The sequence below is a fragment of the Venustampulla echinocandica genome, assembly GCF_003357145.1.
Source record: "Venustampulla echinocandica strain BP 5553 chromosome Unknown scaffold_0, whole genome shotgun sequence".
Classification (NCBI taxonomy): domain Eukaryota; kingdom Fungi; phylum Ascomycota; class Leotiomycetes; order Helotiales; family Pleuroascaceae; genus Venustampulla; species Venustampulla echinocandica.
In genome coordinates, this window is record NW_022474205.1 from 4,047,237 (window position 1) to 4,071,863 (window position 24,627).

The 24,627-nt window shown below is 48.5% G+C and overlaps 8 protein-coding genes across 8 annotated transcripts; 4 read left to right on the plus strand and 4 right to left on the minus strand.

Annotated features, from left to right (window-relative positions):
• Positions 1-154: 154 nt before the first annotated feature.
• On the plus strand, positions 155-2,758 carry BP5553_01269 (Ankyrin repeat-containing protein; the record flags this gene model as incomplete). The annotated part of the gene is made up of 4 exons (XM_032009892.1): positions 155-317; positions 377-756; positions 807-1,208; positions 1,259-2,758. 4 exons carry the CDS (start codon positions 155-157, stop codon positions 2,756-2,758), a joined length of 2,445 nt encoding a protein of 814 aa, XP_031873946.1.
• A 1,662-nt stretch (positions 2,759-4,420) lies between these two features.
• On the plus strand, positions 4,421-6,933 carry BP5553_01270 (Ypt of gyp1p; the record flags this gene model as incomplete). The annotated part of the gene is made up of 4 exons (XM_032009893.1): positions 4,421-5,118; positions 5,169-5,357; positions 5,407-6,526; positions 6,577-6,933. 4 exons carry the CDS (start codon positions 4,421-4,423, stop codon positions 6,931-6,933), a joined length of 2,364 nt encoding a protein of 787 aa, XP_031873947.1.
• Positions 6,934-7,369: 436 nt separating this feature from the next.
• On the minus strand, positions 7,370-8,607 carry BP5553_01271 (uncharacterized protein; the record flags this gene model as incomplete). The annotated part of the gene is made up of 5 exons (XM_032009894.1): positions 7,370-7,835; positions 7,905-8,281; positions 8,338-8,408; positions 8,462-8,498; positions 8,557-8,607. 5 exons carry the CDS (start codon positions 8,605-8,607, stop codon positions 7,370-7,372), a joined length of 1,002 nt encoding a protein of 333 aa, XP_031873948.1.
• A 2,176-nt stretch (positions 8,608-10,783) lies between these two features.
• On the minus strand, positions 10,784-11,870 carry BP5553_01272 (S-adenosyl-L-methionine-dependent methyltransferase; the record flags this gene model as incomplete). The annotated part of the gene is made up of 4 exons (XM_032009895.1): positions 10,784-11,054; positions 11,146-11,308; positions 11,379-11,629; positions 11,689-11,870. The coding sequence occupies 4 exons, from the start codon at positions 11,868-11,870 to the stop codon at positions 10,784-10,786; spliced, it is 867 nt and encodes a 288-aa protein (XP_031873949.1).
• Positions 11,871-12,487: 617 nt separating this feature from the next.
• On the minus strand, positions 12,488-13,315 carry BP5553_01273 (Uncharacterized protein; the record flags this gene model as incomplete). Its single annotated transcript, XM_032009896.1, has 2 exons — positions 12,488-12,844; positions 12,899-13,315. The coding sequence occupies 2 exons, from the start codon at positions 13,313-13,315 to the stop codon at positions 12,488-12,490; spliced, it is 774 nt and encodes a 257-aa protein (XP_031873950.1).
• A 1,216-nt stretch (positions 13,316-14,531) lies between these two features.
• Positions 14,532-15,692, plus strand: BP5553_01274 (S-adenosyl-L-methionine-dependent methyltransferase; the record flags this gene model as incomplete). The annotated part of the gene is made up of 5 exons (XM_032009897.1): positions 14,532-14,671; positions 14,724-14,831; positions 14,888-15,138; positions 15,202-15,355; positions 15,413-15,692. The coding sequence occupies 5 exons, from the start codon at positions 14,532-14,534 to the stop codon at positions 15,690-15,692; spliced, it is 933 nt and encodes a 310-aa protein (XP_031873951.1).
• Positions 15,693-18,669: 2,977 nt separating this feature from the next.
• BP5553_01275 (Cytochrome P450) lies at positions 18,670-21,050 on the plus strand (the record flags this gene model as incomplete). The annotated part of the gene is made up of 9 exons (XM_032009898.1): positions 18,670-19,087; positions 19,150-19,332; positions 19,413-19,753; positions 19,809-19,829; positions 19,878-19,978; positions 20,038-20,321; positions 20,378-20,667; positions 20,785-20,852; positions 20,906-21,050. The coding sequence occupies 9 exons, from the start codon at positions 18,670-18,672 to the stop codon at positions 21,048-21,050; spliced, it is 1,851 nt and encodes a 616-aa protein (XP_031873952.1).
• Positions 21,051-22,341: 1,291 nt separating this feature from the next.
• On the minus strand, positions 22,342-23,583 carry BP5553_01276 (uncharacterized protein; the record flags this gene model as incomplete). The annotated part of the gene is made up of 1 exon (XM_032009899.1): positions 22,342-23,583. One exon carries the CDS (start codon positions 23,581-23,583, stop codon positions 22,342-22,344), a length of 1,242 nt encoding a protein of 413 aa, XP_031873953.1.
• Between the last annotated feature and the right edge of the window lie 1,044 nt (positions 23,584-24,627).

Here is a 24,627-nt window from a genome sequence, read left to right on the forward strand (position 1 = left end):
ACGTTGAATATCACTCCGCCGGACATGCTACGTACTTCGGACACTTCAGCATCGCACACGATAGGATCACATCGTCATAAACTCCACGACACTCGCCCAGGTACCTATATCCACCCACAGATGAGCACTGCCTATATGCAGTCCTCATTCCGCAATGGATATTGGGGATAATGGTGGGGATGCCGGTGGCTTTGATGAAGTGGGGGCAACCCAGAAGCCTAGAGCCCTACCTGAAGACCTACCAAAATCCTTAGATGATCGCAAGAGTGTGCCTTCTCACTTCACCCCTGAGACTGAGATGTATGATGCGTGGCAAGGTACGGGAATACTGCCCGCGTGGGTATCTGGGTAGCTTGAAACTCACTGACTTCGATAGGGCAATCCCAATTCCTGACGACCCCGGTCCTGGCAAAACCACTACAGTTTAACAACCTGTCATTAGATAGCGATGCGTACGGTGATGATCTTGCCACCCAAAGAATTGGCGATAGCGACTCGAGATTGATGGAGATGCTTGCTGCACAAGCAGCACATCGAGATGGCTCTGCAAGCGAGGACGAGAACGCAGTGGCTTCAGACGACAAGCTATCAGATGGGGAGAAGAGGGACATCCTGCAGAAAGTCCTCAATATGGCCGCTAGCAATGGAGATGTCGAGCGGATACAGCGGATCCTGAATGGGAAAGCAAAGGGATTTGTGGATATAAATGCGCCGGACGAGGAGGGTACCGCGCCTCTGATTTATGCGAGTTGCTTTGTGGGTATCAATCTATGAAAAGCATACGAGTTCTGCTAATAATTTTTTAGGGGCACGAGGCTGTTGTTAATGCCCTCGTCGACGCAGGCGCAAATGTCGACCAGCAGGATCGGAACCAATGGAGTGCGCTTATGTGGGCTATGACGAATCGGCACAAGGGCATTGCAAAATCACTCTTGGACCATGGTGCATCTCCGGAGGTCAAATCCTCTTCTGGACGTACGGCATTTGATTTTGTTGCCCCTGACAGCGAAATCTCGGGCTATTTGCACGATAGTGGATATCATATTGGAAGTGTTGGAGTCACAGATGATTTTTATAACCCAGGATTCTCGCAAGATCGATTCGAGGAGGAAATGGCTGAAAATGAGTTGAGACGACGCATGATGATGGAAAGTGCTCGAGACTTGGAAGTTGACTTGGGGAACGTCGGTATAGATGATCAACCAGAGGTACGTATACAGTGAAAATATAGGAGATACATGGCACTGATATCCTGCAGTCACCGGGAGAGCTCGAAGAAGAAGCACAAGAATTTGATTGGACTAGATGTCTACATGACCAGATGTTTGTGTTCCAGGAAAGCGAATTGGGCCGGATTCTGGATATCATCATTACCAACATGACACCTCAGCGATCTCCATCACAAAAGCCTGTTCCCGCCAACATGATATTCCTCAGTGCTCGATATGCCCACTACCATGCGGACCAAATGCTCCTTGCTCAACTGCTCACCACTGCTATGGATAAGATCAACGATGTTGTGGAAAAGAATCAATGGGACATGACCATTCTTGCGTTTTGGATCTCTAATGCGACGCTGCTTTTGCATTATCTTAAAAAGGATACAGGTTTATCCGAATCGACCACAGAGTTCCAACTGCAACTGGCGGAACTCATCAACGAAATCTTCATCTTGATCATAAGAGATGCAGAACGCAGAATGGACAAGGTTTTAGACTCCGCAATGCTGGATCATGAAACTATCCCGGGCTTTGAAGATATTGCGTTCCAGCATGAATGGAAAATTTTCAAGAGGAAGAACACTGTGAAAGAAGAACCTGCTGAGAAACGGTTTCGGCCGCCTTCCCCAAAGCAGAGAGCCAAACCATCACCACGAAACGTAACATCACTTCTCTCTTCAACACTTTTCGTGCTGGATTTATACGACATACATTCCGTCATAACCTCTCAAATATTAGCCCAGCTGCTCTACTGGCTTGGGGCGGAACTGTTCAATCGTATTATGTCGAATCGCAAATATCTTGCGCGAACAAAGGCAATGCAGATCCGAATGAATGTTTCGAGTCTCGAAGAATGGGCCCGGCTGAACAATAGGCAACCGGAACATTATGAGCATGGCTCCATGACCTCAACAGGCGAAGTCACAGTTGACGCGGCGCGAAGGCATCTTGCGCCTCTGATCCAGTTGCTGCAATGGTTACAGTGCTTCTCATCACTTGGAATGGATGATCTGGAGGCGCTAGTTGGCACTCTGCAGCAACTTACACGGCTTACACCACAGCAGCTCATTCATTCCGTGAAGCATTACCGGCCAGAAGTCGGAGAGAAAGGTCTCCCCAAAAGTGCCATGAAGTATTTGATCAATTTGCAAAGAGAGGCACAGCTGCGAAAGGAGCGGCAGAGGATCTCTGCTGCATCACCGAACACAACGCCAGTTAAGAAGGCCGCGAACGGGCAAGCGCCTGCAACTCCCGATTCAAATGCAACTACGTTGAAACCTGAGGAGCAGCTACCCGAGGATGAAGATGATGCACCGGAGCACCTTCTTCTGGACCCAGCTCTCATGCTCCCGTTCTCACTGCCCACGAGCACAGATATGCTTATTAGTTATGGCGCTGGGTTTGGGGGTCTAAACCGCGAGCGTGAGCGGAAATATATCCCCACCGTCCCGCCAGAATTCCTAGCAAAGCTCGATCTGAATGGAGGGCGTGCACAATCGACGTACCAAGAACGAGATTGGGCGAACGAAGATATTTAAAGGGCGGGGAATATGTGCGAGACTTGGGAACTGGCCGGCAAAAGATGATACCTCGCATTTTGGAAGGAAGCATTGCGCGGCGTTGGGAGGGAACTGAGCGATCTGCTCTTGGACGTCAATTATGAGGATGGTGTTAACTCTCGAGTAACTCGGGATAGTCCATGTCACGTACACTACCTAGGTACGGAATAGAATAGTATTTGTGTAGAAAATAAATCGTCTCTGTTCCTCAGGGTATCAGAGGTTTCGCCGTATGCAAAGCACTTTCCATCTCAGAAGTTGTTTTCGCTCCGTTCGGTAGCTGGCATGCCAGATTACCAGTACGTGACACGAGAGAAATAACACCTCGTAGATTGCTGTAAGTCGCGATGGCATTGGGCACAAAGAAAGGGCTGACCACTTGCGGCATGCGGGTACCCCCGCCCCTACGAAGATAAAGAGTACTTGGGTTTCTGAAAATTACAGATGTGCTTTCAGGCATTTGTTAGCACTAAAAAGTGCTACCTCCGTAGAGCATGTAGGAAGATCTAGGCTTTATCGAATATGCCTATTGTCCACCGACAATTTGTTCGATCTTTTCGCGAGATAACCGCCTTCGTTTGAGCGTAGTCTCTCCAACAAAGAAGTCTAGAAGGCCACATAATTACATTGCTAGTCTCTCATCTATCGATCTGGAAAAAAGAGCTGAGAATCGTGATTTCCTCGATATAGACTCGCGTGGAGTCATTGGCATAGAGGACGATGGATCCATAGCTTGCAGGTTCTTGAACTTCTGGTGCTGGAGAGGAAGGCTGGAGATAGTAGGGCAATGAAGTAGACCGACGCAGACGCAGCGACAGTACCTTTTGAGTATTTACAATAGAGACTTGAAACACAAAGCGAAGAGTAGGGGATAGCGCAGATCTATATATAACATTTTCACTTACTGGATACCAGGCGTAGTCAGAAAAGGGGCGCTTCGACATCCGTTAGAAGCTTTCTGTCCACCTTGAGCTAACTTGAAGATAATAGTACCCAAACAAAGCAGATTTCTTGATTAGGCTAAGAAAAGGAGTTTAAAAAGGGTATCTTGCGATGGGTATATAACTATCTAGGTACTTATGTGGTGTACCCATAGAGCGTCTAGGCTGTATAGAGAACAATATAGGGGGGCGATACTAGACGTATAAATTGCGATTTGCCGACTTTCAAAAAGAAATAACAAGCGATTGCTCCGATCGATACACCACGCTTGAGCACCTCAGTGGTCGCGATGGCCCCGATAAATAAATAAATGTACGAGTAGGGAGCATGCATGTAAGATCTGGGCTATTTGGCGTATGTACCTAGGTACCTTCGTACATACCTCGCCTCCTGCTCTCTTTGTACTCCTATTTGCCTGCAAGGTACTCGCACCCCGCAAGATTCGACCTGGGGGAGGGAGGTTTATATATCCACGTCTCTATTGCCTCCTATTGTCTCCCACAAGGTTTCGATCACCACTATATACCTGCGTACCTACGGACCCCGCTATGAGCATAAACATCGGGATCCATGCTCTGCCCCAGACGGAGTATCCCCCCTCCAAGCTACCAGCGACTACGACGTACGCTCGGGACCAGCGCCGTTCAGTGCGCCAGCTAAGCAAGGATATATAAGATTGGCGTCCATCTGGAGGACATCATGAAAGAATGGCGCCCCCCTGGAACAGCAGCGCGTCACTCCAAGGCCATCTCATCTTTGCCACAGAGGTCCACCAAGGCGGAATTAGACTTGGTCGCGCTGCGGTACGGGGAGACCGTTGCTGCGAAGCCGCCAATACCGATTACTACTCCCTTCACGCCGCCAGCGCCAGCGCCAGCGCCAGCAACCGTACCTAACGTCGGTATCAATCCTCATTCTGCGCGGCGCAAACCCCCTAGAGCAACACCCGACGAAAAGGATACCACGAAGAGAGATTCCGTTCTTGCGCCCGTGACACCATTATCGTCCAGGGCAACAGAAGCTTCGATCAGAACAGTTGAGGATGATGCGCTGGGCATTGCGATAAATTTCGATTCCCCACTGGTAGCTTCCATTTCCAACGTCGCAGAGACCGCACCACAAATTCATACTGGGCAACGCGCTCGGACGACGAATGCCACCCCTTCCAGCATACAGCGGGAAAGGACAAATTCGAGGAAGAGTACCGCGTCGAAGGTTGCGTCCTCCTCTTCAATATCAACAAACGAGGAGTTTGCGCCAATTACAACCCATATACCGACCGATAGCCTGCTGGATGGCGGGTTCCTAGATCATATTACATTTTCAAGAAGAGGGAGCGTTATGTTTAGGGGAAGGAAGGCCGTGAATGGGCATGCGCGCCAAAACGGGGGACCGAGGTAGGTTTAAGGACACAATCACCCACGAGCTTCACTGACGGGCAGTCCAGACAACCAAGCGTCTCCATGGTAGCCTCGCCGACTATCAAAGTGTTATCCGAAGATGTCGAAAAGGAGTCGCAGAAGGTCAGGTCGATGTATGAGCAGGAGCCAACTTTAGACTGGCGAGATGGTATAATTCCAGCAGATGCGGATCTTGATATCGAGGAGGAAATAATAGTAGTAGAGGGGGGGCCAAGGTTTGTTATTTTTAACATTTTAAGGGGGAATTTTAGCTCACTATTACAGCGCGAATGACCTTCTAACACCAAATGGAAATGGCGACGCCCAGCGCCCTAGCAGCGGTATATCAATAAGCAGCGAAATTAGGGAGCATGAACGAGCTGGAGGCATTGAAGATTGGGAGGATGTCAACGGAGGGGACGTGGATCGATATGGTTTCATTAATATGCGCTGTATTTCAAGACCTGGGACTCCGGAGCCGAGGCCACTTCAAAGAATTCCTACAGTGCTCCAATTGGCATCCGAGACGCCCAGAAAAAAGAGGTTTGGCAGTTCTTCCTTAGCTGCCGTTTCTGGCAAAGCAGGGCTTTCTCCAAATAGGAAAGTATCTGCTAGGTCTCTGAACACCCAGGTATCGGCCCAATCTACAAGAACCATTGGTCGAGCTCAATTGCGCGCCGCTGCGAATCGGTTGCCTGGCAATAAGGATAGGCGCTGGATGGACGAAGCAGGCGATATGCTCACGTTACCCCCAGGTCTAGCAGATATCGCTGAAGACGAAGAAGGTGGTAAGGCGTCAGAGGGTTTAAAGAAAAAGGAATGGGATCGTACCGAAAAGTGGAGGAAAATGGCCAAGGTGGTCAAGACAGGCAAAGATGGAGAGGGGATGGAATTCGAATTTGACACGCGGAATTCGAAGTTGATTGAACGCACATGGAAGGGTATACCTGATCGGTGGAGAGCCGCAGCCTGGCATTCATTCTTGAGCGCCTCTGCAAAAAAGAGGAAGGACAGTGCGACTGATGAGCAGATTATCCTGGATTTTGATAGGCTGCAGCATCAGAGCTCAGCAGATGACGTTCAAATTGATATCGATGTTCCGAGGACAATCAATAGCCACATCATGTTCCGAAGGCGGTATCGAGGGGGCCAGCGTCTACTGTTCCGGGTTCTTCATGCTATATCCTTGTATTTCCCAGAGACTGGATATGTTCAGGGGATGGCGTCGCTAGCAGCGACTCTACTCTGTTATTATGACGAAGAAATGGCCTTTGTCATGGTAGTAAGGATGTGGTCACTTCGAGGTCTTGACAAGCTATATGAGACCGGGTTTCCAGGTTTGATGGCAGCGCTCGACGAGTTCCAGAAACAATGGCTGGATGGTAGTGAGGTAGCTCGCAAGCTCGTAAGTCACTTCTGCTTCGTGGCTCGATTCAAGACTAACGTCAATCCCAGGCCGAGCTTTGTATTGAACCTACTGCCTATGGTACGAGGTGGTACCTCACTCTGTTCAATTACTCAATTCCCTTTCCAGCCCAGCTACGTGTCTGGGACGTCTTCATGCTTCTTGGCGATCCAGAGCCCACGATTTCACCAACGGAGGACCGGCCTTTTGCTGGGAGTTTGGATGTTCTTCACGCCACCAGCGCAGCTCTTATTGACGGCACAAGAGAGATACTTCTCGACAGTGATTTCGAGAATGCGATGAAAGTTCTTACGAGTTGGGTGCCGGTCAAGGACGAGGAGCTTCTAATGAAGGTCGCAAAGGCGGAATGGAAACTCCATCGATCGAAGAAGAAACGCCGAGGTTGAGCTTCTTACAAACTGGCAGCGGGAATGATACCCATGGCGCCTCCACGAATCCCGATTTGGCAACTCATATGCAGGCTTCTCTTGCTAATGAGATTTTATTATTCACTTCTGGAATCCGGGCACGGAGAATATGGTGAGCCTTTGATCAGATATCTGCTGAATATCGCTTTTGTCTTTACAGCATTATACCATTACGCGGTCACGGTCAGTTTTGCAGCTTTTGCTCTAATGTTTAGATGTATATTACTGGGATTTTGCCTTCTTTTGCCTTCTCTTCAAACTATACCACGGGTTCACTTCTATTTTGTTTTTCGAGGGGCCTAGAAATAGCAGCTTGTCTAAAGGTCATAACTTTTAAAGGCAGCAGCATAGTGTTACATATAATGAGATTGCGGAAAACATGCTCAAAAACTACAAACTTTGTTCTTTTTTAATCTTACACACCGGAATGCACGTCCCAATCCTTCTTGACCCTGATTACGGGCTCCTTCCTTGTTGATTCCATGTAAGTATCTCTCTCATGTTCTCCATCAATAGTAGTGCCGCTGATATCGTTCTGAGTCGTGCACAGGTCCGTGAGGGAGTACCCGTCACCAGGTATGCGTACGAAATTCTTGGCCTTGGAATGGTCACTGCGGACGCCTCTAGTTGACGAACTAGCTGTCCAAAGCTGTTTCGTGGATCCTGATCCTTTAGTCGACTTTCCTGATCTGGCGTAGCTGAATAGTTGGCTGTTGCTAGCTTTCGAGGCTACCGGCTGCAGCATTGGCAAGCATGCGTTGATGACACCGAGGGTTGGCTCGAGAACGGTCCACATAGTGTCCCAAACAATGTTGTACGAGACATCCGAATAATCTAGTTCCTGGATTGCGACAACTCTCAGGATGGAGATGATGCAGATGCTATTACGGGGACGTCAACAGTTAGGGGGACTGGCTTTGGTATGTTTGCAGGAGCGAGGTTGTACCTACCCGAATCCTAGTCCGAAGATGAATGTCAACGCAACCTTTCTCGAGGTTTTCATTTGGAGGCCCCATAGCATGGGCATAGGAAGGAACACGATGGCGAAGTCGACAAGTAAGTTAATGATGGCGGTAGACAGATAATATTTCGGTACGTCCGCACAAACCCCATCTACGATGGTCTTGTCCCAGTTGAATGCTATAGGACGGCAGATCGAGAGGGCTGTCGCTACGGTAGCAATACCGTACCCGATCGTGAGGATGCGGAGCACCCATGCGGCATAATACAATGTGCGATTTGGGAATGTTTTGGTGTAGAAATCGAGGATCGACAGCTTCACAAAAGTGTTGGCGCAAGGCCACAGGACCGTGGCTACCAGGAAAGTCTGTCACGTTGGTTAGGAGGCTATCCAGGAGGCGAAAGTTGCGATCCACCACTTACCTTGCCTAGGACAACACTCTCCTCGAGGGTCAATCTAATAACGTGCTGAGAGAACCCTCCCTTTATGGTGGCTGCAAGAATTAGTCAGAAAGTTGGGCTTTCAAACATGGCAAGTTGGATTTACATATCAAAACATTGACATTAAACGCCATCGTGAAGACCTACATCACTCGTTAGGGCTGATGTATATCCAGAAAAGGGATCGCAACCAAGTCTTACCAGCGCAACCAAAATATAATAGTCATTAGCAGCCAGAGCGGTATTCTTCATTCGCCGCGCCCAGAGCCGCAACCCGACGAAGACCGGAGGCAGCGTAAGAAAGATCACCGTGGCGCACAGTATCCCGATAGGCCTAGATTGATCGGGGTCCGTTATGGGCGCCATTTCTTTTTTCAACAACGCACGCCTTTGCGATACCCGATAGTCAGTTGAGAGAATCAAAAGGATTGGGGAAAAATAAGGTTAATCAACGACCTGGGAGGACTATGTCAATTATGCTGCCTCGTGGCATTGTTCAACCTCCCTTCTGCATGGTCATCAAAGGGCATATCGTGGGCATATTATTGCATCAGCTTGCTCGCTGCTCGCTGCTTGCCCACCACCGGCTATTACACCGTAACATTGAGCAGATTTCAAAGGATTGAGATCCTAACGGACGGCTGGTGTTCTCCCCTGCTGAGGTGTGGTTCCAGTTGCATGTAATATTGTCTCTACTGCACGGACAGCCGTTGGGTTGGAGGGTTCTGCCAAGATCATCTCGCCCCATGGAATGCTATGCAGCTCTTAGCAAAGTTGTTCTAGGGCTTTCCGCAAACCCCAGGGCGGTGATCGGAGCGACTACTACCGTAGAGCGTTACCTTATAATCCTTCACCTGGGGCTACTTACTGTAGCTATTCCAGCCCCGATTACGAAGGAGGCCCTGTTACCAAGTCTGAAGTAAAGATATTCAGTTCCTACAACTGGCATGTCTAGGAGGGCATTATTCGCATAGGCTGCTTCTGCGCTCTTAAAGGTATTCCTAGGTACCTTGCTCACTCTTTTGCTTCACACCTGCCTACCTCTATATACTAATGAAATCCTCCTAGTGGAGACTATAAATACCTTTGCTGTCGGCGTCTCCCAGCAGACAACCTACCTGACCCTCGTGCAACTTCACGCGCCGATTTCCCTGTGGAGGTGTAGGCAGGCACTGTAGGCGGTTGTCAGGTTATTATTCGGGCCTAGGACTATAGCCATTTATTGCTACTTATCTCCTCGTTTCAATTATATAGGGGGAGAGGACGATCATCCCCTCCCTGACCTAGTAGCACAGTACTGCCTAATAGTTGATCCTAATCGCCCAGAAGACGGACAGGTCACTAGTGCGAGGCGAGGAGTCGAGCTACTTGGCGTGGCATTCTTCCTTATCTAATATGTGCAAGCATACTTCGCAAGCGTCGCTTCGCATATATCAAATTCATTCTCAGTGCGTAGTACTTCGTAGGAAGTAGCCAGTTGTGTTAGATCTTGCGCAGTGGATTTTAACTCGCATGCGAAGTGACACAGCCTTTCGACGTAGCGAGAAGCTGTGCCTCTCTCCTACATGATGCACCGAAGGCATCACCTCCACGTTCCTCACAGTCCAACATACGTCATTCGTAAGTACGAACGAATGCCAGTCCTGCCTTAGCAACGTGGTTACTGGCAGAGGACGACAGAAGGAGTGCATTCGAACCCCGCCATCGACTCCCTACGTTGCATCTCCAGTCTAATCTCACTCGCCAAGGCCATGGATCTTAATTGAACTTCCAAACCAAGGATAGCGCCCACGCAGACGGCTCGTGTCTGTGCCACAACAAGGGCTTCAAGGTTGCTGGTTACCGGCATGAAGTTGGGTTGGCGATCACGAAATGGGAATTGGGTGTGTATTGATAAGTGTACTTCGGAGATTCAATGCAATATCTAGCCACGTAAGGTATGATAGGTTATATGGGGGGGCGGTACAAGGGCAACACTAATGCACACTAGAACTAAACGCCTCGGCGCGGCCCGGGGGTCCAGCCGTGCTGCCGTCATGGCGGAGTGATAAACTCCGAGCTGAGAGCCACTAATTGGTACAGGACAGTAAGAGGGGTCTGGTTTTCAGAAGATGGACGAGCAGTTACTCGGTTCGTCAAAAGGGGTACGAAGCACGAGCACCAAGCAGACCACAAAGGGACTCTGTGCCACCTTCCCAACCTCATTCCAGCACTATAACACAACCTTAACTTTACGGAGTACTCCCGCAATTTTCTTCGTACGTACTACTCGGATACGTACGAGGAATTACCCGACCCCACAGTTATCGGACTCCAGGGTACGAGTAACGAACACAAACTCCCGAAAGATACCCAACAGCAGCTTTGTTAACCCTGCCCTCAGAAAACGCACCGATACTACCCCGTTTGTCCCTGCATTGTAGGCGGCTCACTTCAACGGCTTTTGGCCTATGGTGATAACCCGCTCTAAGTTGAACGCGGTGTTCCCACGATTCTTGCCGACCTCCTCGACCAGCGCTCTTGCAACATCCCCCTGTCCACCTCCCAGCCCATCTAGAATATTAGCACTGATCTCCTGGCTCGCAACCATCCATGTATCGAGCAGTAGTGTTGCGATTTCTGTTGAGAATTTATGCCGGTCGACAATGACGTTTGAGAGACCATTTTCAGCGAACGTTTGGTGTAGGCGGGTGATCCAGCTGCAAAGGTAAAGTGGTTTTGGTTAGCAATGGATGTCGAGAACTTTTGATAAGTGAATGAGAGCTGGGGCAGAAAGATAGAAATACGAACCCGCTGCTAATGAAACTTGGGCCGGGCCTCGTTTTCCCTAGCGTCGAGGTGTATTCTCGAAGTTCATTGAGCTCTTCGTTGGTTTGAGATGGAGCGGAGGGAATCCTTATGACCTCCCAGGTGGCGACATCCCATTCACCCCACGATATGTATCCTCCGGGCTCTACCGTACGCGGTTGCTGTCAGCCAACCCGCTACCAACAGGAAACATGGATTCGGTATGCAGCACTTACTTAACATTTTTATCAAATTCTTCAACATCGGCACGGGATTCCCATCCCTTATGAGTGTAATAAACAGTTGTACATGAATCACATCATATTTCTCTAGCAACTCCTCGGGGGGTTCTGAAAAGGCATCATGTGTAACCCACGCTATATTCTGAGGTAGCCACTCTTTTGGCGGGCATTGTCCGAAACTGATGTCTAGGCCATCGAGTTGCACTGTTGGGGGGAGAGTACGAGCGAGCTCAATAAGCCAGATGCTTTTGGACTGTCAGCCTCTGCGTGCTAAGAGAGACTGCGAAAATGGATAATGACATACCCAGTTCCAACACCAATTTCAGCAATTTTGAGATCTTTTGAAGTGGTGGGTATACTGGGATGGAGGAGGTAGTTTAAACCATCTTTCCACAGGTAGTGTTGAAGGGCTATCCTTGTGTTGGCGGTAAACCCGCGAGAGAGCATGTAGCCAGGCTTGGCTGTTGGAGTGCTACTACTTGCCATCTTGTTTTTAGCACGCAGTGAATACAATGTGAGATGATTAAAGTAAATGAGAGAATTGGCAGGTGAGATTGAGGGAGTTGAGGTATACCGAAGATAAGAATCGGCATTTTCAAAGAAGGGCCATGGAAGAAGGATTGACGGCCCGGCATGTGGTAGTATGCAACCTACTACCGAGTAGTCTCTGCTCAGGAGTGTGGTGGAAGTGGGCGGACGGCTCAGCTGTTTCGATACTTAACCAGGTTTGGCTAGCTCACTGCAGGTACCTTACATTCCTCCTAGAACCGCTAAGTCTTATTACCCCTGATATACGCAGTATCTAATATCTGCGGCGGCAGTATTTGCTTTCGGTGGTGGGGCTGAGCAAGTGAGGGATTGCGTTATTATTACAACCTTGAAGCACTGGGAAGGATTGCGTAAGGAACATAGTGAGATATTCTCGGAAACACCGTGAGTGAGCGGCGGATATAATTTTGACATGGTTATTTCCTCGCTCAAGATATTCATATCTGGCAGATCATTGCCAGCATGTTACAGCTACGCCGCGAGTGTCAATTAGCCACTGGCACATTACATGTGTCTGCCACCTCGGCCAACAGAAAATCTGAGAATACACCTGCTTAGAATTTCTCCCCAGCTGCTCTTCTCAGTGCCTCCGCCGTCCATTCCGGATAGCTAATCATAAGACAATGACCGCCCTCCTTACAATGTTCAATCACATCAAATGCAGTTGGTTCAACCATTTGAGCCCCCTTGATCATCATGTCCACCACCATAGGCGAGAAAGAGCTCTGATCAGTATCGCCCACAAGGAAAGTGGACGGGATATCTTGCCAGGCTGCGTAGGTTGCTGTGCTGGAATAGACACCAAGACTCTGAGGGACAAGCTGGGCGGCTAGCTCATCTCCTCTTTCAGAAGAGATATCGTTGTAGAAGATTTTCTTGGCATCCTCAGCTGAGACGTTGACAACATCGTTCTATAAAAGTATATTTAGTATTTTGATGAACGGTCAGATGAGCAAGTTCCTCACCTCAAGATCCAACTTCATCCACTCAGGCATCTGGGAATAATCTCCCTTGGCTGCTGGCCGGAAGCCTGCTGGCGTTGCGAATCCATTGATGACCACATATCGGATGACACCTCCCTTCAAGCCCTTGGCTTCACGCTCCTTCTTTCCAAGACCTTTGGGGGCCTCGCCGCCAGGAAGGCCGGTGTATGAATGCACGACAAGGACAACCTCTTTGTCTTTTGAGACCAGCTCAGTCAGGCAGTCTCGGATGGTAGAGACATCGCCATCGAAGTCCTGGTGAGGTGGCGAAGCACCAGCGGAGGCCAGTGGCAAGCTCACAGTGGGGTAGCCATGCTTGGACAGAGACGCGGCAACAGGCGCGTAGATTTCGGGCTTGTGCCACGCTCCGGGCACCAGAACAATAGTTGGTTTGGACATTCTCAGGTTGATTGAGGGTCTCCTTGGTGAGTGAAGATCTTAGGTTGAGTTAGAGTGGTAATAATGAGAGAGGATTGAAAGATGGAACAAGTCCAGGAAACCTACCAGTCATATGGGGTAGCCATGCGGATTTACAAAACGTCTTAGTCCCGATATCACCAACATAATAGAGTGCTACATGGAATAGGTACCGTCAGATACACGCCCTGCTAAACCCACCCCTCTCTATGTTGTGGCTAGGGAGTACATGTCGGTGTCATTGTAGCACGGCATTAAATTGGATAACAAGTCAGGGGCAAGAGTCAAGGCTTTGCTTACTGTACCAAGAATACTGGTGCAGGCTACCTAGCGGTACGCCTTCGAGGAATCGAGACCCGCCCTTTTCTTTTGAATCATGATCTAGACGAAGTATAGAGGTACAGTATGTCGTCCACCAGCATCATTGAGCCGGCTGGTTGTTAGCGGTGGATTGGACATGGCAACGTCTTTCTCGGCTGCTGGGCAGAGCAGGCCCGACATGCACGCGGCTCAGGCGTTTCACTAAGCGTTGTTTTTATATTAAACCTGCCGCTCCCAGCAACCCTGTGGGCCAACCGACCTCACCAAAGATTTAACATGGATCTTTCGCCAATTTCTATCGCCTTCCGACACTCCGTTCACCCACCGCACGGCGGAGCCCTTTTGGGACTTCCTCCGTAGGATCGAAGCATCGCGGGGCATCCGTCGATCATTCGAGTCTGCCCATCCCTATTCGAGATATCGTCCTACTGTATCAAGTCGCCTGGTCAGTAAATTGTACGTGGAAGAGGCGCAATGGCGTGGCGTAGCTTCAACACCCGGCTGCGTTCGTACCTGAGTTCCATAGAAGCCCACGATTCCCACCAGATATCACATCGTATCGCAGGGCAGGCCACAGAAACGACGAGGATCTCAATCTCAGTGCGATCGGTTCGCAGCCCCTGTACTTCGTATCTATGGAGTAGACGATAAGTCATATCGAGGGCCATGCAAATGCGGCTAAGGACCCGACAGGCGCTGACGAAATATATTCATAATGGTTTTTATTATTGCTTGTCGTAAAATACCGAGTAATAAAAAACTGTTTGGGGGCTTTTGAAATACGAAGGTGGCGATTTTCTGGACATTGGTACATGACTTTTGCTACTGGACTACCCCAACATTTGAGACCTGACTCTGGACTTTCAAACCTTCCGAAATGGCGGACAATACGGAGCAAGGCACTGTGGTGAATGAAACTACCCCTGTGACGAAGGTTGCAGATGAGACTCCTGCGACGGAAACTGCCACTGTGAAGGACGAGTACATCCTGTCCAGAGGTTATGGTTCAAACATAAGGTCCTTACTATTATCATTGCACTCTCGCTCAGAGCTGACACTCAGCTCCCAGAGTGAACATCCAACATTATCTTTGGAAAGATGGAGGCTACCTCCTGCACCCAAGCATCCCCACCAATGCAGAGAATCTTAGGGTCGCCGAGATTGGTGTTGGAACTGGGTAATATTGCGCCTTGATAGGCTTCTAAATACTTCAGAACTGATTTTCCTGTATAGCATCTGGCTTACTGAGCTTTCCCGAATTCTACCCGCTTCAGCACAATTAGATGGCTTCGACGTCAGTCACGAACAATGCCCCCCAAAAGAATTTATGCCTTCAAATGTTTCCCTGTACATCCACGACTGTCTTTCGGAGCCTCCCAACCATCTGCATGAACAGTACGACATCATCCACATCCAAATGTTCAACTCTGTTGTCAAGGACAATGACCCTGAACCGGTCATTCGTAACATGATAAAGATGCTCAGTGCGTTTTGCCCCTCGTTGGGCCTTTAGCCCCTAACTAATGAGAAAATTTAAAAAAAATCAGAACCAGGAGGCTACATTTCATGGGGCGAATTTGATTTTGCATCCTGGAAAACCATTAGCAGCACAGGAGGCGAGCCCAGCAGTGACCTCGACAAGCTTCTGTTTTATAATGCGACAGTGGGGAATACAAAGCCAGTGAACTTCCTCGCGACACAGTAAGCCTCGTGACTCATGGAACCGCTTCAAACCTATACTAACAGGATATTCCACAGCTGGCCCCAGCGCCTCCCCCAAATATATGCCGACCATGGGCTTACCGAAATTGTCACGGATCGCAACCCCTTTTCCCCAGAAGTCACAACTTACATGCTGGATACATTTATGGTGGCGGCTGAAGAAATCAGTTATAATGTGCTAGATCGTATTGGTGGTGGACAGGGCGACGTTGCGAGGGGTTTGATTGAGAAGGTTACACAGAATAGGAGGAACATGAGCATTCAATTAGATAGACTAGTTACTGTGGGCAGGAAGATAGGGGCCTCGGACTCCTAAGTCTCGATGTTAATTTGAAATATTATCAGAATCTTGTCATCTACTCTTGCTGATAATTGAAACACTGTGGATGTTTATGAGCTAGACTCAGGAACAGTAAGGATTCTATCGTCACGGCTGTTTTGAGCCAAGTCATATTTAGGAGTGATCCCTCAAAACGCGAGCTCTTGTTCTATCTAAATCTATCCTGTAAACCGTATATAGGCAATGCCTTTCGACTTCAACTAATGCTAACTACTTTCTCTGTTAACCTGGCAACCAAAGGCAAGGTGTACAGACTAACGATCCATACATTGTAAATCCGAAATGTCATCCTGTCCTCCTGGACCGACCTCTTTAACAAGTACCTGAAAATAATGATTGTCGCCAGGGCGACTGGCGCAATGAAGCCTTCGACGCCCAGCTGCCAGAACGTTGGGCAGAACCAAGACCAGATCCCAACCAAAATAGCAATGGACCACCGAGCTGGCGAGTCTCCAATCACCAGAGGGACCGTCCACCGGTTGCGAAGACTATCCCCTGCCTGATCGTGCATGTCTTGCGATTGAATGGTAGTCAGGACGACCAACCCAATTATAAGAAGCCATCCATATGCTTCGGGCCGCAGAAAAGTAATAGAACGGTCTGATCCAACATGCAACGCCCCGGAGATGAAACATATATATCCACAACCATTTATGAAATTTCGGATGAAGAAATTGCTGTCGGCTCCCTTGAGATCGTTATACCAATACCCGAGGCCGATTAGCCCAATACACTGCCAGACCCCTCCCACTACAAGACTCGAGAAGAGTGCCAGCAGATATAACACCAACATCCACTTTGTCGCTTGTTCCGGCGTCAACCGTTTTGATGGCAGCGGCCTCCACCCCTTATTTTCACGGTCCTCCTCAACGCTGTCTGGCTGCCGTTGATTGTTGATTGAGAACGGTAGGAGGTTGATCCAGACCCAAAACGCAATGATTGGGAGACGTATTGCAATTCCAATCATGAATGGCGACGCGTTGGTCGTTAGTACTGGGCCCGATAGAAGGCTAACCAAACCGAACACCGTACTTGGGCCAACTATTGTCTTCAGGTCGCTGCGAGTGAAGAGCCATATCGTGTAAATGTGGTATAAGGGAGGGTTGTTGTGCTCGGCACGAGCTTTCGTCTGGAAATATGTTAGTCTAGGAAATTCTGAAATTTTTAAATGTTATCGATCGTACACCCAGTTATCTTACCTGTTGGGTCATTGCAAGATGTATCTTATATATACGACGGAGGGACTCCGAGGAAGTGTATATGTCTTACAGCCCGGTCTTCAGCACACAGCAAGGTAATCGAAAATGAAGACAGCCCGTCCCAAAGTGAACCCTGGCACTAAGGTTGTATTTCTTGCAGAGAAAGGTAAGAAATGCAGTGCATTTACCCTTTCAGCAAAAGTCCATCAGGGGAGGAATTTCCTGAATACGGCGGAAAATCAAGTAGTCTGTTATCGATGGGAAGTGTAACCTCTCGATATCATGGTACTTTTCCTTTGATCTGTACATAAGGCTATTTGTCCGGCACGGGAGCATCACTTGCTTCCCTCGCCTCTGACTATAGTTATAATTATAGAGAAATTTTACCTCCATCCCTGTGAACGAGCACTCAAGGCTCAAGCGATGGCAAACCGGCACTGCGCCAACAGAGAGGATCAACTATGGCTCAAGGGCCAAGACGAACACCTAGTCAAATTAGGATTCGGGAATAACGTCGAGTGTTTACAGATAATGCCGTATACTAAATTGGGCATATCACTCGGTGGGAGCGATGGAGCTGCTGTGTTTAGCCGGAGCAAATAAACCTCGAAATAGCAAATCAATGGATAGCACGGCCAAAGGATATCAAGTTGCCAGACCAGTAGTATGGCGGCTAGAAGACGACTTTTTGGAAGGATTGTAGGCCTATCTCATTAATAGTTAGACGCCTCCGGAGCTGGCCACGCTGGGGCTGCACATGTTACTCGAGTAGCCCGGGATATGTACTTTACGAAGTCAAGGATGGCTGGGACCCTTTGGAGACGGTTGGGGAACCTTGGGGGTACGAGTCGGCTACGCATACCCAGCCACGTTACCGTGCAGTACCAACCCCCGTGCGGGATAACTCTGTCGACGTTGCATGCAACTTTGTACGTCGTCAGCACGCACCTACTTCGTACTTCGTACAGAACGTACATCCATCTCGGGAATCTCGATAACCGGGAAGAAGGCGAGGTACATCTGCAGTTATGTACTATACCGCCGCCCGCATAGCCCTAAACCCGCATCCGGACTAGTCGTCAGCCCGCAGACAATCATTTACTGACGTGCCGGCGGCGGCTTCACGGCAATATCTCAGGAGGCACGTACACGTATATCTTCACCTTGTATGGTATCGAGCTACTAGCAACGGCCGAGCCAAAGGCAGGTAGAGCGATCGATGCTCGGTGTCGCCATCATTAGCCGGAGATAGAGCAGCATGCTTGGCGGAAGCGCGAAGGACACCACAGTCCAACCAAGGCCCGCCTTGTCGGGCATACCCATGGGCCCTGAAATTGGCGCCCCAGAGAAAAGTCCCCAGTGGTCCAAACCTCAAATCCTTCCATATCATTGATTTTCAATATTCCCACGTACTTATTCTTTATAGTTTGATGCTGATACAGCTTTAAAATAGTTGGCTGAGCTGCGGCAAGGTCCTGACCGTTACGCTAGCCCAGTCCCCTCGGAAAATTAGGATGCTGGCACCTCGCCGTAGACATCAAAACTCGGCTTACTTCTAGTCATAGCTTGGCCTATCAAAATACGGGTATTGTTGTCCACCGCAAAGCTCAGTGGCTAAGTACAGTATGCTATGTAGGAGCATTGCCATTTCCATTTCCATTTTCTATCTTCTCGCTCACCTATGATAAAAGCTTTCTGTTCGGCATCTTCTTATGCACAGTAATCGTCCCCAGAACAAGGATTGTATATCCAATATGCTTTCTTTAGTTTCTCCTACCAGCTGGTCCACATCTTACCAGATTGCCGCTACCGGTGTTGCAACTGGCATAGCCTCCCACCTTATATTTTTCATCCGAGGAGAGCATCATGTGAGAGCTCCGATCATTGCCAGAGTATATCTCCTTCTACTGGCCGTAGTATCATTCTACGGAGTTAAGACCCTCGGATCGTCTGAAGGGTCTAGGGCGGCTGCCATCTTGGTCGGGAGTTATGTCGTCTCCCTTATCACCAGCATCGTCATCTATCGTAAGGCATTCCATAGCCTTCGAGCCTTTCCTGGCCCTTGGATGGCTGGTGTGAGCAAGTTATGGCATGTATTTCATGTGCTCGACTCTCACAACCATCTTTTCTTGGATAAGATACACGATGAATATGGCAAAATTGTTCGCACTGGTATGTGGATTTGAACTAGTTGAATCGATTTTATTGATGCTAATAATTATGACTTGCCTTAGGTCCGACCGAGCTCACGATCTTCTCTCCCGAGGTTCTGAAGGTTATGGACGGCCCTGGTAATAACTGTACCAAGGCAGTCTGGTACGACATCTTGCTTCCACTGACAGCGTTGAACACAACTCGGGATAAGGCGCATCATGATCAACGCCGTAGAGTCTGGAACCAAGGATTTACAAAGAAAGGTTCGTGAAGGCAAATTTTGCACTTAACCAAGAGTTCTCTTATGTTCGTTCGTTTTCAAATCTAACACATTCCACAACAGCTTTGGCCGATTACGAAGACCGTGTCAATTCGTATGGTCAGCAACTCGAGAGCCATATCGCAGCTACTGCTGGAAAGCCCGTAAATGTGTCTAAATGGTTCTATTTCCTCACCTTCGATGTCATGGGGGACTTTGCCTTCGCAAGATCTTTTAAGATGCTTGAAAACGAAAAGTGGCACTATGCCGTACTTATGTTGCGTCGAGCCCTCACTTTACTCGGACCTTTTAGTGCAGTACCATGGTTGATCCAATTAGCCTTGAGTATACCTATAATTCCAATTGTACGAGACTGGAGGACGATGATTCAGTGGTGTTCTGACCGCATGACTGAGCGAATTGAAGTAAGCATACAATGACTGAGGCTCTTACTATTCTTGGCTGACATGATGGCTCCAGGTCGAGGTTGACAAACCAGACGTATGCTTATCCAAACGAATACAATTTTATCGCAGCTGACACTAGTAGATATCATCGTGTTTAATCAACGCATCCAAGGAGAATAATAGCATAGAACAGGACAGGTTCTTGCTGGATGGTGACTCGGTGGCTCTGATCGTAGCCGGAAGGTAGAATCTCTTTCAGAAAAGCCTCCGCAGAATTCTTAATTTATGCTGATACCTGATAGCGACACTGTTGCCTCGACCTTGATTTATCTATTCTACCGCCTCGCCCTAGACCCCTCTCATGCAGAAAAGCTACGACAGGAGGCGCTCGGCGTCGACATCTATGATCCGCGAGCATTACAAGGTCTCGACCATCTTAACGGCGTTATCAACGAAATCCTGCGCCTCCATCCGTCCGTCCCAACAGGTGGGTATCGCGAGACCCCTCCAGAAGGAGTCATGATTGCAGGCCAATATATTCCCGGTAACATCACAATCGTAGCCCCACGCTACACCATCGGCCGCTGTCAGTTCCCACGCTCCCTCCGATTCGTATTTACATGTTAGACTGACTCCATTTAGTGCCGACCTCCTTCGTGCAGCCCAACGACTTTGTCCCCGAACGCTGGTACTCGAAGCCGGAGATGATTCTTGACCGTCGCGCATTCAACCCTTTCTCCATAGGGCGCTATACCTGCGTGGGCAAGGACCTTGCGATCGCAGAGCTCCGCTTCGTTACCACTCTACTAGTCTCGCAGTATAATATCGCCTTCGCGCCGGGAGAGAATGGAGAGCGGTGTTGGAAGGAGATGAGGGATCAGTTTACGGCTGCGCCGGGGAAGTTAGAGCTTGTCTTTACGCCACGAGGGAAAGTATGAGGCCGCTGAAGTGGGGCCAAAAATATCTAAGCGCTTTGTTTTTAACTGAATCTCTCGTTGTACGGCACCTTGTACTATTTTCGCAATGACTCTAGACAACTGAAAACATAGATTTGTTTTGTTTTGGAAGATGTGAGCCTTGAGAATAATATTGAGTTTAAGCAACAACTATACCTTAGGTCTTGAAAAGTAAGCAGCCTTGTCTTCTTAGTTCGATATCTGATTTATCCAGCCTTGCCGATGATCTTGATGCTGTTTCGGGAATGTTTACCAACACTCTAGCATTGGCTGATGATGGTAAGAAGATCCAGAGTATTATTGACTGGCATATCTCCTGTACTACAACTGGTACTTCTCGCAGGTTATCATTAGAGTAGCCTATAATACAGATACTACTCTGGGTCCCCTGATTTTCTGTTTCTTGTACAATGTCTTGGGAACTGTCAGGGCTTTGAGCACTGAGTTCATGATCTGATGGAGGTTCACATCCAGTGGCTGTTCAAGGACACTGTGCACGATGCAGTAGTTCAAGATCTTTTTAGTTCATACCCTCTTTTCACTACTTTTCCCCTCTTCAACATTCATGATTTTGTGTGCAAACAGCTTCACTGAGCAGTGTCACAACAGCGGATTTACAAACGACAAGTAGTTCAATAAGTTGGCCTTCTAAATGAGAAAGACTAAAGAAAATTACACTTAACAGTTATTTTCACGTGTTGCGACCATTTCTAGAAGCTATTAACCACCCACGGTCCTTAGTCCGAGGTTGTTAAAAATTGCTCCGAGGCAAATTCACTGGAACGCTGATGGGCTCGCTGCTCTATATATTTTGAAATAAGCCAGGGCCGTCAAGAAATAACCCGGTCGCTTAGCTCAGTTGGTTAGAGCGGTTAGTTTCCCTCACAGTTTACCAATAAAATCTAAACTAATATCTTCTAGTGGTGCTAATATTAACTTGTTAATAAAGAAACGCCAAGGTCGCGAGTTCGACCCTCGTAGTGATCAATTTCTTTTTTAATCTTTTGAATTAATTGTCCTTGAAGTTTTTTTTTTCAATCTTAGCCGTATTGGCCTACGGCTAGTCGGAAATCATAACAGTAATGTTTGTGGGTGTTTGTCCTTGCGATGGGTACTAATTGTGGAGCTAATATATTAGCGGCATTGGGTGGATCATAGAAGTTGAGCAAAATGTTCGAAATCACGGAATGGGAACCGACGCAAGTGAGCTGCAAAGAAAACAGGCACAGAGCATGGGGTTAGAAGAGGGTTCGTACTGCGGAGGTTATAAAGTATAACCTCGGGTTTATTCAGGGTTTATTAAAGCCATCACATGCCTGAGATCACTAGGGAGGACGTTAAGCTCGTCTTTAACAACATGATTTTAGGCCAGGACAAAACTCGTAGGGAGAAACACTTATCCATCTGAAGGGCGTGGCAGAAAGGAAAGTTACTACGATTGATGTTGGCGCATGATTAACATCCTGACCGGAACTATGAATCATGTAAACATTCCCGAGCTGAAAACCCAAATCCATCGAATTCTAGACAAGACAGGTGAAAAGCATTTTCCATCCTAATATCTCGGATGCCTGTATAACGCCATCACTCCCCGGACGCAAAGTTACAAATTATGAGGCGTCTTGATGTGGTCCTACCTTCGCCGGACATTTACATTGGTGGTCCTGACGCTGGTCTTAAGCGGTTCGTTCCATTTTGCGTAGACTTCGAAACCCGTCGAGACTTTGCACCGTTTCCTACTATTGACTTCTTCCCAGACGATGCGCGGCTGCGATGGCCTGAAGTACTCGACTTGCCTGTGTCCGAATTGTGCCGCAAGGGGGGTTCGTAAGGTGCCGCTGGTTCACCCCGTTTTGGGAGCAGGCCAAACTCAGGTAATCGACCGGCGAGTCTTCGACTTTCCCGGCCCTTTGGCTGTAGAACTTGGGGCTCTGCGTGAAGGGCATCAGCACTCTCATCTGTGTTGGGATGCTGTGGTTGCTGGAGAAACTGGCGGGAGTGAAGCAACTCTAGGGGGGGATTCCAGGAAGCTTCTCCCTCCGCAATTGCCTTCTTATTTGCCTCGATCTTCGGGCCCTGCCTTTCCAACCATTCTGCAGCTTCCCATATGTTGTCCTCGTCCAATGAACGAACCATGTCCCTCCGCTGTTCATACCAGTCCTCTCCGTAATGTTTCTGACCACAAGCCAATATTTTCTCCTCATCATACGAGTATGGCCCTGGCGACCATGGCACTCTTGAATCATCGGTTAAAGCGGATAAAGGTGTAGGGTATCTATTGTCGCTGGCATTAGACGATATGGATATATCGTCACCAGTTTCGATCGGTTGTAGGACGGTCGAGGGCATGGTAGTCGGCACGGCACCGATAACCTCTACCTCACCTTGAAGCGCCATCCTCTCTGCTCGTTGTTCTGCTTTCTTTTCTCGCTCTATCCTGTCAAGTATTTTCACAAATTTATGGTCTTGTTTATAGTCCTCCGGATGCGCGAAAGCCAGGCGATACTCATACCATTCTTCTCCAAAATGTTTCCTACCCCAAACCACGTGTGCCTTGCTGTTCCATGGTTTTGGTTCTGGCGTCCACGGCCTATATCCTGGCGGATGCGTCCTGGATGGGTTCTGAATCTCCTTCATCTCCTCTATCTTTTCGCGTTCCATCTGCTGCATAGTTCGCTGGCGTTCGTGATATTTGTCTTTATCATTTTCGCGGAACATTGCCTGCCGTTGCTCAAACCAAGAGTCAACATACTGCTTCCGACCCCAACCCAAATATTTCTTATCATTTAGTTCTCGTTCTGGTGGCCATAGTCTGTATTCGGGCAATTCGGTCGCGATGTGCTCGCTGTCGTCACTGTCAGGCAATGGAGATCCAGGATTATCTGACTCCATCGAACTGAGAGCCTAAACTAGCGGAGCAGCTGATACTGAAGCGGTATTGTCCGGCAGTGGCTGGGAGCTTGAAGCTATAGTGTGAAATATACGTAGGATATATGTGAAGAGTCGCCGTTCGTGGTGGGCAATTTCGATGCTTGATGGTGCGAGAATGGACGGTGCGGAAGGAAAGATAAGATGAGAGAGACAAAGGGGATAATGGTGAATGTACAAAGGACCAGCATTCTGCCCTCAGCAGACCGCTCTCAATCAAGCCTAACAAGAGCCTTGATTTTGCCAATCAGCCAGCCAACGCCTAAGTTCCCTCTGATAATCGCCAGGTGAAGGGGAAGGAGAGTCCAAGGGAGAGTCGCGTTCCAACTCTACCTCCAACAATATCCAAGCGGCAAAACTCTGCGCCCTGCCTAACCAGCTATTATCAAAAGATTTCACAAGCTCTCTAAAATCTTTGCAAAGTGCTCATGTGAGAACACTTTCTGGGTCTAGATGGCCCATCATCCAAGATCTTACCGGACAAAGTCATATACCACTACCAGAGAGCACCGATCGGTAACTTCGGCCTATACCCCTCCTCCCTCATCCATCCTTCAACCTAACTGACTTCTTGCTATTATATAAGACACTTTCAAAATAGTCAAAATTGGACACGGTCTACTATCTCCATCAAGGGAATACTCATGCCTGGGAAATCGTTCAGGACCCTGCAAACTGCGGACGAAAAGGAGTGGGTCCGCTCTTTCACCTTGCCACGGGTGTCTAACCACAATGGCGGCGCCTTTGTGGTCTGAAGATCTAGTTGTTTGGGAAGAGAGCTCGCCGCTAATCTTCAGCATGAAAGAGTGAAATTGTACTTTTATCGGTGGAGCCAGGTAGCTGAAGTTGTTGAAGTTATGAGATGAGGGAGAGAAGTAAGGATTCTGTAGAATACACTGATAGACAAATGCCTTGTGCTATGCTGTGTTTAAATAGGTCTGTACGCAGCTCTCATTCGCGTTCGGTGGCGGTAGACCTACAAAGTACTAATGAAAATGTGACGCACCT